We start from the raw sequence: 17,330 nt of genomic DNA on the forward strand, positions 1-17,330 counted from the left end.
GTTATCTTGACTCTCTAGCGGCGTCAGCGGCATCCAGCGGTATCAGTCGGTCGCTGCTAGCGCTGGGGGGATGAAAGGGGGGCGGAGCTGGTTACGAGGCCGACGACGACGCCGACGACGACGACGACGCGAAACCCAGGAACGGACGCCAAAGACCTGCGCTCTAAAACAACTTGCTGGGTGGGAACCGAACCCGGGTCTGCGGAGTGCGAGGCGGAGACGCTACCACTCAGCGATGAGTTGAATCGTTCAAAGTGGGACAAAAACGCCTCTATTGAATGCGGTGTTGACTTACGAACGTGCCGTAGAAAGTTATACTGCTGTGTATATCGGTAATTATGAGCATGTAAATTGCAGAAGTCGCAGTTAAAGGCGTAGCGAAGTACGTTTCCGCTACATTTCTTCTGCGCTTTCCGCACACGCAGAGCCATCTTGCGGCAAACACAGAAGACCCCCTCCTCGCAATGTACGGCACTGCCCTGATAGGTGGCGCGCCAGGCGCGCATTGGGGCTGTGCGGGGACCGATGCGAGGCGCGTCGCCGCCCGGTTGTCCGTGCCGATCACGACGTTCCGAGACACCAAGTCCTTTGGTTCGTTCCGCTTGCTCAGGCGCACGTTTCGTTGCCGCGCCGAACGCTGCCTTGCTCGACGCTCACCGCGCGATTAGTTGGTGCAAAGTCCGATGCGGGGCGCCTAAGTGATCGCTGCGCCGTAGCGCATTGTCTTACACCCCTTGGCGAGTCGACGGGAACGCTTTCGCGTTCCACTCTTCAAGGCGAAGCTTAAGCATCGTCCAATTTTTTTGACAAAGACTGCACAGAACTCGATTCTCTTCTCGTCAATCGTAACGGTTTACAAGGCTGTAGTGCCATGTCCTTACTTTTGCCTTTAGTGCACGATGTCGGCGTCCACATTAGCGAATATGCGAAGTACTGGGAGTAGGTTTTTCCAGAGTATCAAGCTGACCAACAACGCTCAAGGCAACATTGAGCCGCGGCACAGACTTGCAAAGAACGATAATGTGCTGAGGAAGAAATGATGACAGGCATACTACAAGGCACTTTCTCGCCCGCTTTATTTATACCGCTAGGGCGACATCCGCCATCCTGTGTAAGTCGAACCAGATGTTTGGCGAAACATATTTGCAGAATCTACCATATACCCTACTGTACATACGGTGCCTAAGAGCGCATACGCGGTAGACACCTATACATTTAACACAAGGTCCGCCCACTCAACCACGCTACAGTTCTCGCTCTGTACCTCCACGCTCATTGATATAGTTCCTCAGGGACATCATTAGTGCAAGATGTTCCCTTCCGCCATAAAGCCACGGAAATGAGCAAGCGTGATTGGCTGGCGCACCTGCTTCGTCGAGTTCGCCCGCAGTGTGTTTGTTTGGTTGTCATCGCGGCTATATCGGCTTCACAGGGTAACACCGGCTCCACACGTGACACCAACGTGTGGCCGGGAAACGATGTTCAGTATGAAAAGGAAGGCAATCCCCGATGATTTATTGCCGCTTTCTTATTCACGCTTAATACCACTTATGCAAGAAACTGAAAATTGTGGTCATCATATGTCTATGTCTTATAGCGTATAATTGCTTGCTGCTGCCCATTCAGCATATGCAGATAACAGTACTAACGCGCTTTTGCTATGATATCGCGCAATATCTGAACCGTGCACGAAATTTCTGTACTGAGAAAGAACAAACCAAAGCTATGCAGAACTCGCGTACTGCGGGAATCGATGTTAATAGAGCCATTTTGCGGGCAGCTGGCTATCCAGCAATAGTCGGGGTTTTTCACTTAGCTAACAGGAGGGGGGGGGTGAACATGCTTGTAAAGATAAGCAATTGCGAGTTGCTCGAGCCTCCATATGAAGACAGAAGCAAGGCATCTCATGTCATCCTCGTCAAGTCCTGTCATTCGTCATATGGGGCACGTCGCGTCAACCATGCCATTCAACTCACGCAATGGTACACATATCTTGGAACGACATGTCATGGCATGTCGCTCCTGTTAACGCCATGTCATGCCATCGCGTTCACGTCGTGTCACGCACGCGTGCAACGCATGCATGTCATCCTTGTCCTGTCATGCGTGCCGTGTATCTCATGTCGTTCAGTCGAACGAGATTGTTCAGTCGAACCAAATTCAGTTGAGCAAGAGCATCATCACGCACAATATTGCCGCCATCTACTTGCGCAGGCACGTCTGCAGCAACTGGGACGCCGATTCGCGACGTCTCAGCCCGCCGCTGAGCAAGTACAAAGCCATTTTCGACAGTCTCGTCGTCAAGCGTAACCTATTGCGTTCCATCCCCAAGCATTCGCACAGGGCACGAGACAAGGCAACGGCGCTGCTGCTGAAGTGTTTCAGCCGGGTAAGCAAGAGCGCGTCCCCGTCGTTGTCACGCCGTTGCCTACCGAAGCAACACACACCAAGCGCGTGTGGAGTGTGTTGCTTCTCTACGTTCTGTGTTTATAGCAGTGAGTTTTTTATACTACCGCATTACCAACTAACCCACCTATCCATCTTTATGCATTAGGAAATTTCGTGTTATCGCTTGTCAACACGACTGCATTGTTGTTCGTCTTTCGGCAGCCAACCATGGCACCACAATATTTCTCCATGCTTGTAAAATTACTGACGACACCATTAGCTAATAAGTGAGGGAAGAAAATAAGGATAGTACGTTCTGTCTCTGACCTCTGCATTTCGTGATGTATGTATTCACTCTTATTGCGAACGCTTCTACCAGCATCGTCTCTGTTGAGGAGTGCGTGTCCATTACTATGATTAATAAAGTCCTGTAGGACAACTCAACTTCTTAGTAGCTCGTGCTCATAAGAAATTCTGAGCGGCTCAGTGTAGTTCACGAGGGGGAGGGATAAGAGCCCGGGTTTCAAGGAATCAGTTCATCTTCAGGAGGTTTCTCAGGCATCAATTTCGAAACTAGAAACACGCCGAGCCGAAACAGACGAAACCAATTTATTTCAGGCAAATCTTCCGAAAGAGGTGCAACGATTTTGCGGAGCTCAGAAAAACAAGGTTCAATGCGATCACTGGGCTCCAAAACATTATCGGTGACGCCAGCGCCCATAAAATACGCGCGACAAACAAGGTCATAAAATAAGAAAAAAACTTTCGGCACAACCCATCTCACGATGATTGTCAACGCTAATGCGTTGGCATTGAATCAATATTGCGACGCAACGTTTTCCCACCATCGAACCGAATTATATATGACGCATTTACAGCAGCGGGACTCCTGTTTCAGAGGGGAAGGCGAACAGTTATCATCTTTTCCTGTGCCTCTGCCCTGTTGTCAGAATAAACGCCGCACGCAACATACGCGTCACATCAGGGAAGAGCTATGGGCTGATCCTCACTCCCTTGCATGCGCAATGATGCGAACGACAATTAACATCTGAAGTCGGAGATATCGAAGCACAGACACGCTAGAAGAATTCTTCCAACTGATACGGTGTAGAAACACGACTGCCTCTAACTTTTCGGTACAAACATACCCACATTCTGCAGTCAACAAAAATAAGTTATTCAATATTAGCTAATTGGGCTGCTGACAGCGATAATTATAATCTCACTTTATGTCCCCCTGACCACATCACTTATTTTCACGGGTGGTCTTCGCGTGCCTCCCAGTGGCTAATTTTAAGAACACCATAAAGATTAATTTCGAACACCCTATAAATTCGTTGCGACGGTGGTAGTACCTTGTGTGGCTATATTTATTAAATGCTAAATGCGTTACTGCTGACAGTCATTGGGAGATGGGTTCTGCCAAATTTTGTTGTTATCTTTTTGTATCCACTCCTGCTATGCCACCGTTACTAGCCAGCAGCATCTGTAAACAAAAAACAACCAAGTAGTGCTAGTCTTCATCATCATCATCATCAGCCTGGTTACGCCCACTGCAGGGCAAAGGCCTCTCCCATACTTCTCCAACAACCCCGGTCATGTACTAATTGTGGCCATGCCGTCCCTGCAAACTTCTTAATCTCATCCGCCCACCTAACTTTCTGCCGCCCCCTGCTACGCTTCCCTTCCCTTGGGATCCAGTCCGTAACCCTTAATGACCATCGGTTATCTTCCCTCCTCATTACATGTCCTGCCCATGCCCATTTCTTTTTCTTCATTTCAACTAAGATGTCATTAACTCGCGTTTGTTCCCTCACCCAATCTGCTCTTTTCTTATCCCTTAACGTTACACCTATCATTCTTCTTTCCATAGCTCGTTGTGTCGTCCTCAATTTGAGTAGAACCCTTTTCGTAAGCCTCCAGGTTTCTGCCCCGTAGGTGAGTACTGGTAAGACACAGCTATTATATACTTTTCTCTTGAGGGATAACGGCAACCTGCTGTTCATGATTTGGGACTGCCTGCCAAACGCACTCCAGCCCATTCTTATTCTTCTGATTATTTCCGTCTCATGATCCGGATCCGCCGTCACTACCTGCCCTAAGTAGATGTAGTCCCTTACGACTTCCAGTGCCTCGCTGCCTATTGTAAATTGCTGTTCCCTCCCGAGACTGTTAAGCATTACTTTAGTTTTCTGCATATTAATTTTTAGACCCACTCTTCTGCTTTGCCTCTCCAGGTCAGTGAGCATGCATTGCAATTGGTCCCCTGAGTTACTAAGCAAGGCAATATCATCAGCGAATCGCAAGTTACTAAGGTATTCTCCATTAACTTTTATCCCCAATTCTTCCCAATCCAGGTCTCTGAATACCTCCTGTAAACACGCTGTGAATAGCATTGGAGATATCGTATCTCCCTGCCTGACGCCTTTCTTTATTGGGATTTTGTTGCTTGCTTTATGGAGGACTACGGTGGCTGTGGAGCCGCTATAGATATCTTCCAGTATTTTTACATATGGCTCATCTACACCCTGATTCCGTAATGCCTCCATGACTGCTGAGGTTTCGACTGAATCAAACGCTTTCTCGTAATCTATGAAAGCTATATATAAGGGTTGGTTATATTCTGCACATTTCTCTATCACTTGATTGATAGTGTGAATATGCTCTATTGTTGAGTAGCCTTTACGGAATCCTGCCTGGTCCTTTGGTTGACAGAAGTCTAAGGTGTTCCTGATTCTATTTGCAATTACCTTAGTAAATACTTTGTAGGCAACGGACAGTAAGCTGATCGGTCTATAATTTTTCAAGTCTTTGGCGTCCCCTTTCCTAGTCTTACAATTCCGTAAACAAACATGACTTCACTAGGCTGCTGAGCACGAGGTCGCGGGATCGAATCCCGGCCACGGCGGCCGCATTTCGATGGGGGCGAAATGCGAAAACACCCATGTACTTAGATTTAGGTGAACGTTCAAGAACCCCAGGTGGTCAAAATTTCCGGAGTCCTCCACTACGGCGTGCCTTATAATCAGAAAGTGAGTTTGGCACGTAAAATCTCATAATTTATTAATTTTTCAATGACTTCACTACACGCTCACCTTCGATTTCGTGACTTGAGTATGTGTTCTAAGTAAATAATTCATAGGGTAATTATCAAATAGCATATTTAGCCACTTCTACACTGCGTCATCTGAAGCGTGTAAATCACAGGTAAGGTCAAAATTTCCGGAGTCCTCCACTACGGCTTGCAATATAATCAGAAAGTGATTTTGGCACGTAAAACCTCATAATTTATTAATTTTTTAATGACTTCACTACACGCTCACCTTCGATTTCGTGACTTGAGTATGTGTTCTAAGTAAATAATTCATAGGGTAATTATCAAATAGCATATTTAGCCACTTCTACACTGCGTCATCTGAAGCGTGTAAATCACAGGTAATCTTACAAATATATATAGTAGAACTATAAAAACAAATGGCGTGTACGTAGGCGTGCACAAAAGGCAAAAGGTGCGATTTGAGTTTGTTTTGCCCGGGACCGCAGGGCGGCAGGCAGAGCTCATGGACTATTCCGAAATTCTTGCAAGAGGTGGGGCTTCCCTGGCCGCACAAGTCCCCAGCCTCGAGACCCGAGCTCCTCGGTACGCTCGTCAAGTCGTCGTTACACTTCGGCATACATATATTCTGGGCTTTTCTCGTGGGTCGTCATCCATCGCGCCCGAACCAGAACACCATTTACACGACCTTAGACGAACGGTGCACTGACTGGATCGGGAACTTCGAGCGGCTCAGAGATTATGCCAAACACCGCGATTATCTCCGACGTTGTGCTGAAATCCTGGGCGGCACCGGGCAGTCATACTCGCGGATGATCGAGGCCGTAACGGTGGCGCACACTGATATCGCCCAACTGGCGCTCCGCTTGTGGGACCCCCATGCCGTTCCAGCGTTCCTGGACCTCGGTGACTCCGAGCTTCGCCGAGCCCTCAACGGTCATCTTGCGGACGATTCGCAGTTCTGGCCCGAAGACAAGATTGTGAATCTGCAGCCCAAGCTATTCGCTCAGCTGAACGCAACCCACTTCAGCCACAACAATTTCACCGAGAACTTCAAACTCTTCCTCGGCGCGTACGCGGTGTGGTTGCTGTCGCCGTACGCCTCGCGTTACCTCACCACCTGCATGCTGGAGGACATGGGCCTTGCGGCCTATGAGCGAAGCTACTGGCACCACAAGTGCATGCTGACGCTCGAGGAGACCCTGCCACTGGCCAAGTGGAAGCTTGAAAAAGACGTTCCGGTTGACAAGGTTTACACGTCCAAGATGATGCACCTCGCCAAGCGATCCGTAAACGCGTTGAACGCTCTATACGGTGACGCTTTCGAGAACTATATCGCAGGCGCTATGGCTGGTGTTGTGGTAAACGCCCGGAACATGACTCTGACGTGGCACATGCTGGACCGGACGTACGCCTACGTACCTTTCGACACCAGGGCGGGGTTGTTCGACCTGTACATACGCATATGCACCGCGGGCATGAGCATCCTCAAGAAGTCGTTGCGCCACCCTAGGCAGACCGCTCTTCACGCGCCAGGAATCGCCACCTACGGACTGTACCGCATCCTCGTGGCTAGGGAAGTCGTGGTCCCCAGCTACCTGAGGGCGCTACCGCTGTTCCATGCGCGCCACCCGTTGCCTGCCCTTGTGGCCTTGATCGGCAGCCGTATGTTGAAGCAGATGGCCACTCTAGGGAGATTCATCCTGTTGCATGACGAAAACTTTGGGGTGAGTGTGTGCTTGGCGAAAACCTGCTAAGAATTGTTTCAATATCAATTGCTTTTGAGTAGTCACCATGAGAAAGTTGTAAGGACCTCGCACATCTAACGGAGCTGTTGCGATACTGTACCCGTGTCCATGTCCCGGCGTTCGGTATTAAGCGGGTGCATCAAAATGGTTTTTACTGTGTGCATTTCACAGCTATGCAGCACAGTTATTTCACTTCACCAGTGCCAATGTACACGTACGAAATAAAGGGATAATTTGACACACTGAAGAGCTTTGTGAACACAAGCATTTCAACAAGGCGGGTTTGGAATGACTGCCGCAAAGAAGTTGCAGTGCAACGCAAACATGTTTTTCGTAACATATGGGGAATACTTTACAGTTTTAGAGACACCGAACGAGTATCTGTTTTTGTGGCGACATTCAGCGAAGTGGTGTTGCTAACTTGCCTTTGGGCGTGTCACTAAACTGACGCAAAGAAGTCGCGAAAATTTCCCTAAGTGCTGCTCCAATGTCGCTAAAATTGTCGTCAACACTGTCTAATTAATTTCATACAATGTATGTGTTTTCAGTAACACGTTCACATATAGATTAAAAAAAACGTAACGCGTCTTCCAAGTCATTTCACGTCCATTAGTACTTATTCAAGTGAAAAATAAATAATACACATACAAGTAAGATGCAGCGAAATTACATTTGTTTACTTTCCCATTTTAAGGTTACGAATCCACCACGCTTCAAAAGAACACGGTTGGCCAGAATTCCTTAGCACAAAGTCGCACAGTCGGTTTACGTTATGCCTAACAATTTTCCGGTTTCAAGAGCTGGTGAAAAAAAGAATACTGCGACGCGATCTTGGCTACGTTGTTAACACGGCAATTACAATTATGTGACCTTTGTACAGGTTCAATACTAATTGTCGCCCCTGGGTCTGCCTGAAAAATTCGTTCAGTACTGATTGGCATGAAAGCCATGAGAAACGGCCCATTCTTTCGCGAATGAGCCCAGCCGCTCTGATGTCAGCGGCTTTGTTCATGCGATATCTTTTATTCACATACCGCGTTCTCAACTTCACCATAAGCCTTATTGCAACAAGCATACGTAATTTAAATTACTACTACGCTTGCGAAGATTAACCAATCGAACATGCCCCATAGCGAAACTTAAGCACTACTCAAGACTCATTCTTATGCGTTTTAGAGATCACGAAAAAAAAAAACGTTCATTTTGTTAGTGCAATGTGTAGCCTATCTGCTTCGACTCAGCTGGTCATAGTGCGGCCTCGGTGAATGCAGACACGTGTTGTTTCATCAAGATCACAGAGCTCATGCCTGGTCGAAAATTTATTTTTAAACAAATTTTCCGACTACAAAGTCTCTAAAATGTCGTAACTTGCTGTCTGATGTCGCTAAAGAAAAAGTCGCCTTTCGCTACATAGAAAAATGCTTTGGTCAATGAACCAAGAAGCAGATAAATCTAGCAACGAAACTGCTAAAATGGCAAAACTCCACCCTAGTGATCGCTCCGTTCTACTCTTCATTATAGGCTATGGTACGACATGTGAGTTAAAATGTGGAACTGCGTGCAACATATCCAGGTAGCAATACTTGTTGGTGGAGTAGTTAGTCAATCTTATTCCACGAATTTAAGACAAAACCGAGGGCGAAATGAAGCTTTAGAACAGGAAAGAGCGTCACTTGCAAGTAGTTTGTTGAAACCAGACAGGATCGTAGGTATAGGCGAAGCCGGCCATATGGTGCTTATACGTTTGCGCGCAATACGCAAATAAGCCTGCATCACTATCCAATCACACAGTGCAGAAACTGTCGTTCTGTGCTACGTGATGCCACAGACGTATCGCTGACACAGACGTGACGTTTGGTGTTGATGAGATGTGCCTCCGTTAATTCCCGTGCCAGGGAATCTTTGCTTTTAGCAAGAATTCGCATATGTTGAAGTTGAAGTTGAAGTTGAAGTTTATTTTCACCACTAACAGTACAGTGTGTTTTACACAGAACAGTTGTGGCGTGGAAAGTGGGAAAAAAGCTGCGCTGATGCAGCTTGACTAGCCCCACCTCCCATCCGTACAAAGCAGCAGAACGACAGCACAGCAAACTTCATACAGTCTTAACGTATGATAGAAAAATAAAAATAAGTATAAACGTGTACAATAATTCTCAAGTATACATAAATATATGCGCCCTTGGGTGCCTACAAGTACATCAATCATTCACGCACAAAAAAAAAAAAACACCAACGACATGTAAATTATTGCAAGGTAACATAACATTAAGACATACTGTGAACAGAAATGGAAAAGAAATCTGGCTCCCACGTGCGGGAATCGCAGTGCTTAGGCAAATTTGCATTAATCTTATTCTTGACAGATAGCTCTTGTTCCCTTGCCCTATCGTTGATACAACGGCATGTCCGGCCGATAAACACCCTTTCACAATTAAGTGGAATTTCGTACACCACACAGACCGCGCAATTCACATACGGCCTTGTATTATTTTTACCACAAAGGGTCTGCCGCTGCGGGTCTGAGATGTGTGGGACACTCTTTCCTGTCCTAAAGCTTGCTTCCGCTTTTGGTTACGTCTTAAATTATGAGGTTTTACGTGCCAATACCACTTTCTGATTGTGAGGCAGGCCGCAGTGGAGGACTCCGGAAATTTTGTCCACCTGGGGTTCTTTAACGCGCACATAAATCTAAGTACATGGGTGCTTCCACATTTCGCCCCCAACGAAATGCGGCCACCGTGGCCGGCATTCGATCGAGCGGCCTCGTGCTCAGCAGCCCAACACCATAGCCACTGAGCAGCCACGGACTGTTAGGTTGCGTCTTAACTTCGAGGTATGAGTAGCACGGTAATTTACAAACGTGAGCAATGCGTTTCGATGCTACATTTATTTTACAGTTTTACTGGTGAAAGTGATGTTTGTAGGAGTATTCCAACGCACAATAGCCAAACAACACAAATATAGAATATCGACTACATGCACTATACTATATACACTATACACCTTAACCCTTTCAGGCGCCAATTTATCCCGTTGATTGAAAACTCGCTTTCACCTCTATTTTTTTGCATATTCTGAATCATAGAAAGTGTACAGCTTTCAATTGTTTATCGAGTTTTATCGAGTTTCCAAGAGTGGTCTCCACGCAAAAAAAAACTCATTGCATGACATCAAAAATGAGAACATATCAACTATTTCCTGTTTTCAAAAACGTTGAAAAGCACGAGCCCGCGCGGAAGGAAACTTGTCGATTCGTAACACTTTGCAACGATGCCCTGCCGCAGCGCCAAAACCCCCCAATCTTCAGCCAGCTCGGTATGCTATTCTCGGACCTGCAACGCTACCAGCTGATGGTGAACAACAGCGGCTATCTCGATGACCACTACGCGCACGAGACGCGGGAACTCATGGTGGCCGGCTGGGCGACCCGTCTCGCCAGCAGCATCCCGCGCCTGCCCGAGGCCCGAGCCATCGCGAAGGCCACGGGCGCGGCGAACAGCCGAGACGGCAGGCGCCGGTCTTTCGGCGGCGTCCCCGAGGACCAGCTGTACTTCTTGCTCGCCTGCTTCACGCACTGCGGTGCAGCTGGTCGCGCCATCCAGTTGCAGGTGCGATGCGGGGAAGCTTCCTTCTGCGTGCAGCTGTCGCTATCGGGGCCAGTTGTTGGACAGGTCTAGCGCAGTTTTGTCTTCATTGGAAGCGGTGGGCACCTGACGAGCTTAGCGAACGCCTTGCCCTATTTTCTAAAAAAATGTTACATGTATAATGCACGTGCGACTGATTCCCAAGCATCCCAATGTAAAGACGTTTTCTGTGCGCACTGCGTTCTCTTGTATGAGTACGCATGAGTGACAGGACGCGGGAATACATTTCCTTTATACATGCACAGTAATCTTATTTATTTATTTATTTATTTATGTACACGTACTGCAGCCGCACTGAGGCTGAGCGAAGAAAACATAACGTGCCAAATTTGTATAAAATATGATAAATGGCAATGAACATCAGCTTGATGCAAAGCATTCCAACCTTCTAGAGTTAAAAGAAACCTGCGTTTCTGCATGTCGGTGCTAGGTTGAAACGGGGAGTACTTAGGCTGTGACAGCTACGGTTACTTGTAGGTATAGCGAACGTCATGTATTTATCTACGCCGGTGCAACTCCACAAGTTAATCAGATTGTAAATTTTAACCCTTTTAATATGCCACATTTTGTCGGAAGGGTTGGCATCATACCAGTGTTGCCCTCTTAGCTATCTTGTCGCTAGACATGCCGAAGTTTTCGTGCGTTAGTGGCAGGTGTTTCTATATATAGCGACTAGCAGCTTCTCTTAGCGACATGACTAAACATTTGTTGCCACTTTAGCAACTTCGACTTTAGGAAAGTTTCGTCGAAACTGGTTCTCTTGTGGCACATTTTATTATTCAGAAGGACATGTAGCGGTCGAAATTGGGCTCCGGCACCCTGAGGAGGAAGCAACAGTTGCCTTTGCTTCGGCAGCCATATCAATGCACTCGTGCTTAACATCAGAGTGATCACTTATGACTTGACAACTTCCTCACTAGCAAAAAAAGTGTTTTATTCGTTACAAAACCAATTTGAATGGGTCTACATGCTACAGCTACCAACATTTCACTAAATGCTTTTGATTGGCGCACGTTCGCAAGCGCAGAAGTAACTTAACAAACGTGTCGCTATAAAAAAAAGTTCAATTTAAAATGCCGCAGGTTAATCAGGCAGATCAACAGTGGAAAAGCGTAAATATCGCTGACGCTTGGCTTCCCCACGAGAATATAAACATACCGCTTACGTTTCTCGGTGCTTTCGCATGAATAAATACCTCGCGGGGTTTATATAGACTAAGCGATAACGTGGACCAAGTGCCTTTTCGTGTTAGGAAAATCACATTACTCGTGTTTCTTGGATTGTTGCGGTATTAATTAATGTTATGGATATTTATGTGCAGAAACCCTTTCTGTTGGGTGGTATTTCTAACCGCACAAACGGAAGGCAAGCGAAGGATTTAAGGTCTCATCATACGTTGTTATTTAAATATATTAGTAAAATGAAAGGCATTTACGTACTGCTGGTAATTTCACTGTTTGTTCGTCACTTGCGTGGACGCGATGTAAATATCAAGCGTCTCGGTAGACGATTTACGTCATGTTACTTCCATATTATACCAAATGTTCAAAAATTCCAGCGTTATTTAAATTTCACTTCATAGGTTTAGTGACAATATTAGCGACGTTGTAGCAAAATATAGCGGTAGTTTAGTGATTTTATTGTTTCCCTTTAGAGACACGGATAAAGAAATTTTGGCGACGCTCTTCAGCCTAAAAACATTGGAAGGTGAAAAGTCCACCTTCATATCTACGACAGATAAAACGCGCAGGTTTGGTCAGTACAAACTCAACATTCTTATTTTCATTTTTTGCGAAAAGGATTCCAAAGTATCGAAGCATTTTGAAGGATTAGGCAGAACTAAAATTTTGTAAGTTACAAGATTAGTTCCACGAGGAGCCACATGATGAGTGCGTTGTAGGCAGCCAAGTTTTGTAGTGTCATTGCATATTACTTTGGTGAGTTTGCACACATATAGGGGGTTGCCCAAGGTACTCGTATTCAGCGAGAGAGGGATGCAAATGAGAGAAAGGCAGGGAGGTTAAACAGAGTTAAAACCTCCGGTTTGCTACCCTGCACTAGGGGAAGGGAAAGGGGAAGTAAAGACGGAAGGAACAGCGCTGACAAAAATAAAAGCATCATAAAAAAGAAAAGGGACGGAACGAGATTATTATAGTCTTTCTAATAGGCGACTGCCACGTGAAAAGGTCAACAAAGCTTTGACCGACTTTCGGTGCGACGACAGTGCACGTCGGTTTTGCAGGACTCACTGTTCTGAAAGTGGCCTGTCGTCAAGGCGTGCTAACGCGGCCGTTAGTGACAGCCGGTGCGCGCTGTATCAAAGACAGTGGTAAAGTACATGTTCTGTGGTCATCTCGCGGCCACAGTGACTGCAAGCCACGCTGTCGTCCATACCGACTCGGAAGGCGAAAGATCTTGTATAGGCGACACCAAGCCACAGTCGGCAAAGTACTGCTGTTTCCAGTCGAGAGAGTCCAGGTGGGGGTCGAAAGGATGGGTCCAGTTGGTGTAGACGTGTGTGCTTCAAGCTGGGTGTGCTCCATAAAGTTCCGATAGCTTCATTTGCAAGCACACGAATTTTCATTGCAGCGTCTGTTCTTGAGAATGGGATGGAATCTTGCAAGCCCTCCTCATGTGCAGATCGTGCTGCTGCGTCGGCATGTTCATTGCCCATTATGCTACAGTTGCTTGGAATCTACTGCAACGGGATGTCGCATCGTTGCTCGACGAGGTGGTGAAGCAGCAGTATGATTTCTAGAACTAGTTGTTCGTGGGTACTCGTATTCAAATGCTTATAGTAGTAAGGAGTTATTGAAGGAGCTGTACGTGAATAAATACGGAGTTAAACGCCTAGTAAATGAAGCAGAAACGTTTTTGTGGAAAGATAATTTGCCCCTTGTAACACCATGTGTAAAAGTGTAAGAATGTATTGTTAGGAACAACAAGCTCTTGAGTGAAATTAATTTCAGGATATAGCCCGCAGAGCATCAGAATACAGACGCATGTGCGCGATCATATTCTGTGGAAAGTCATTGGCGCAATTAGATAAAAAAAAGGGCCGAAAACAGTTCGTTGCGCTATACGTCAAGTGAGACGTGATCACTATGGAAGCTAGAAACATTACATAAATTGGTGTTTTATTTTAACGTTAGAAATGCCGTGTTTAATCCTGTGTGGCATATGTAGCGAAAATGTACATATTTAGCTGAATTACGTGAATATGCGGACATCACTTCCACTAAAGATCACAACGCATAATTCAAAAATTAACTTTACACTAGTCAACCGTTTAACGAATTACTGCAGCGCAAGTATTTCAATGTATGAATTGAAGCCGGCGATTTCACAAGGCGCAGTCACTTGGAAAGAATTTCGAATCTAGCGCCTGTTATAGATAGGGGATTTAAAATTTGAGGTAAAAACGCACTGTTCCACTTACTTTGTTTAACAATACGCCTTTCTACGTATTGAAGCTCAAATATTAGTGGAACACCAATGCAGTTTCTCGCCTACCTTGGGAACGCATATCTCAGAAGCGTATGCCATTCTGAGAATTCATTCCAGTTCATTGATTACTTTAGAAATCACCATCTACAATTCGGAAATTGCGAAATGTGCCGCAAAGTAATGAATTTAAAAGTTAGTTACCAAAAAGTTGTTAATTATTCAAATATTCACTTTGTCTTCTTATCAGAATATCTGGCTCTGAGGATATTGAGCTCACGAAGTAAGATTGTGCTAAGTACTACATGTGGGTTTTAAAAATTCTATAAACGATGAAATAAAACATCGAAAAAGAAACTAGCTATCCATTCAAAAAGTGTAGGATCATTTACAATGATGTTGAGCTTGCACAGTTTCTTAAGGTGAAGCACCGTGTCAAGTGCTCTGAACAAATCTATGAAGGTTCCGTCAACCTGTGCACCGAGATCTGATGCTTTAGCAATGCCGGTGATGAATTCAACCAGTTGTTGTAATTGTGACAGAACACAATTAATAACCAAGCTGACCATTACTTACTTGCTGTGTTAGATTCTAGATAGTCGATCATATGGTTATAAATTACATGTTCGACTAGTTAACAAGAGCGACAGGTTTGCAAGATAAACTGGTAGTTAACATCTGGCTGTAACCGGACTAATACGAAGGCAAAATTTCGGCATATCGCCACGAATAATGGACATATGCAATTGCTAAAGATTTAGTGCATAAAATATTAGACAATGTATCGTTCAAATGTAACAGCAAAGAAGGAAAGCATTGCAAGTGCCTTAAGGACCTTTGGTTTTTTAATATCGAGATTTACCACAAGGTTCAAAACAGAGTGTGGCGCAGTGATATCGTTATTAGCGCGTGCTACGACGTAGTTGAATGAAGGAATTTCAATGTTATTCGGAGTAAAACAGACTGAAACTATAAGCTTCAACGCAGATGTCATTGTTTTTTTATGTCGTACCAGACGGTTCATCATTTTCAAATGTTGCATGACCAGTTCCACTGGGTAATATTGACTGCCGTAACTTTTAGGGTCATTTAACATATCTGCGTGGTTTAAACAAACACGTACCCCACGCAGAACTACATGCTACATCACTACATGCCTGACCTCTACAAAACATCATATTGCGAAAATTGCCATAGCACACTAGACGTACATCACTTGCTCTGGCCGTGTGGTCGGACCCACGCAAACAAGGATCAAGACTACGCCAGGCTACAAGAAGCATTACGCAGCACGGACCTAACGGAGCAGTTCTGGGCCGTCCAGAGAGCCCACGATGCGGACAGGGAGTTACAACTCCCAGTCCCAACGTGGGAGTAGCCCGCTCTATGGGACCTTGCGCCGTGAAGCTCGCAGGACCTTTTCATTAAAGTTATTCCATCCATCCATCCAATAGGTAATCGTGTCAGTTCAGACTAGGATCGCTTAAAGCGCTCGCAACCTTACTGTAAAATAGAAGTATTTCGCTGGTTTCGATTTAGTCGAAAATTCTTCCTCCACTTGTTTCAAAAGGGGAGGTTTAACAGGTTCACCGCTGTGTATTAGGCGCCGTGGACCCCTCACACGTGGGGACATATATTACTTCTCCCGCACCCCCGTAGTTGACGGCTATAACCGACATTATTTTGCTTTTAAAATTATGTCGCCGTCTTCTCCACAGAAGGTCCTCTGCAACGCGGTCCTGCCTGCCGTAGCAGCGTTCCGGCGAGCCTTCGAATGTCGGCCGCATCATCTACTCATGACTGACTTCACCTGGCCAGAACCACCCAACGAGACAAGCAGTGCTTCTGTGTAGTGAGACGAAAACACGCGCTACTGTGTTTAAGCTGGGAATTACGCCTTCTAATAGCCCAAGTGCAATGTACGTTTTCTTTCTTGTTTCTCTCAGTTATTACAACCCTTCCCTATGACATGTATAGAACGCCTTACAATGTGGACACGCGAAGTGAACGACTATGCTGCAAGTTTCAGTGACAGGCGCAGGAACTAACGCTTCAGAAAAGCGCTGTGCTTTATTTTATGGAATCGCAAAGCTGGTGAACTCCGTTCCCCCTTGCGTTTGCGTATGGACGTGTTTTCGAACGTGTTCCTTATGAAATGTTTTTCAGGAGTCTCCTCCGAAGTTAATTTGCCGTAATCATTTTTTTCTTGAAGCCCGCTTCGTTCCATTTACTCTGTCGCAACGTGCAATGTACGCGACAGTGATTTTATTCCCTCTTGTGAACAACGCACGAACTTCAATTATTAACTTCATTCTTTATTGGAAAGCCTGCCTTAAGGCATAACAAGTGTGGTATCACAGATCCACAGATTTGCTTCGTGCACTTGCTCAATCGAGGTCACTTTTGCGTCACGTCTCAAGGCAAACATGGCAATTTGTCAGCTCTATGAGCGACGGAGGTGTAAAACTACCGTGTAAATGAAACACGTGAGATGTTACTGGAATACTTAAATTACTACATGTGCTGTTACGTTGTAGTGCTGTAGGGCTGCATAATAAATTGCTGCGAAAAAGTGACAGAGCCCCTCTCACGATGAGTGTCGAAAGTAATGCGCCAAGCATTGAATCAATACAGCGACACAAGGTGTTGACACCGCCGAAAGCTAGTTGCAGATAGGGCGTGCACAGCAGCGGCATTGCTCTCTCGTGCTTGCTTGAGAACATTCGGGCCACCTAGCGCCGCAACCACGAAGCACGCACGTGGCCTCCGAAACTAATGGAGCGTCAGTGCTTGTGGACTCTTAGGAAACGCGTCATGCTGCAGCCGGGCTCCTCTTATGCGCTCATGGGGAATGCTGCGCCATCTAGTGGCGCTGCCGGGAAGTACGCGCGTGACCTCCAAGACAACCGTGGCGCGCCGGTGCCTGCGAATTTTTACAAGAGTTGGTTGCCGCTGCATTCATATGGGCGCAGCTCGTTTAAAGCGCTGATGTGAAGGACGTTCGTTGAAAAGCCGCACATAACCCAGTGCATTTTGCCCCACAAATGGATG

The 17,330-nt window shown here is 46.1% G+C and overlaps 1 protein-coding gene across 1 annotated transcript; it reads left to right on the forward strand.

The window, feature by feature from the left end:
• The first annotated feature begins 5,944 nt into the window (after nucleotides 1-5,944).
• On the forward strand, nucleotides 5,945-16,843 carry LOC142558091 (uncharacterized). Its single transcript, XM_075670250.1, has 3 exons — nucleotides 5,945-7,170; nucleotides 10,476-10,799; nucleotides 15,998-16,843. The coding sequence occupies exons 1-3, from the start codon at nucleotides 6,256-6,258 to the stop codon at nucleotides 16,130-16,132; spliced, it is 1,374 nt and encodes a 457-aa protein (XP_075526365.1). The 5' UTR covers nucleotides 5,945-6,255; the 3' UTR covers nucleotides 16,133-16,843.
• Nucleotides 16,844-17,330: the final 487 nt, after the last annotated feature.

The sequence above is a fragment of the Dermacentor variabilis genome, chromosome 9 (assembly GCF_050947875.1).
Source record: "Dermacentor variabilis isolate Ectoservices chromosome 9, ASM5094787v1, whole genome shotgun sequence".
NCBI lineage: Eukaryota > Metazoa > Arthropoda > Arachnida > Ixodida > Ixodidae > Dermacentor > Dermacentor variabilis.

Excerpts from the sequence above, each read along its gene's own strand:
- LOC142558091 (XM_075670250.1), top strand. The coding sequence starts at position 6,256 with ATGATCGAGGCCGTAACGGTGGCGCACACTGATATCGCCCAACTGGCG. Across the intron at positions 7,171-10,475 it reads TGCATGACGAAAACTTTGGG|CGCCAAAACCCCCCAATCTT; the intron begins GTGAGTGTGTGC and ends GCCCTGCCGCAG. Across the intron at positions 10,800-15,997 it reads GTCGCGCCATCCAGTTGCAG|AAGGTCCTCTGCAACGCGGT; the intron begins GTGCGATGCGGG and ends TCTTCTCCACAG.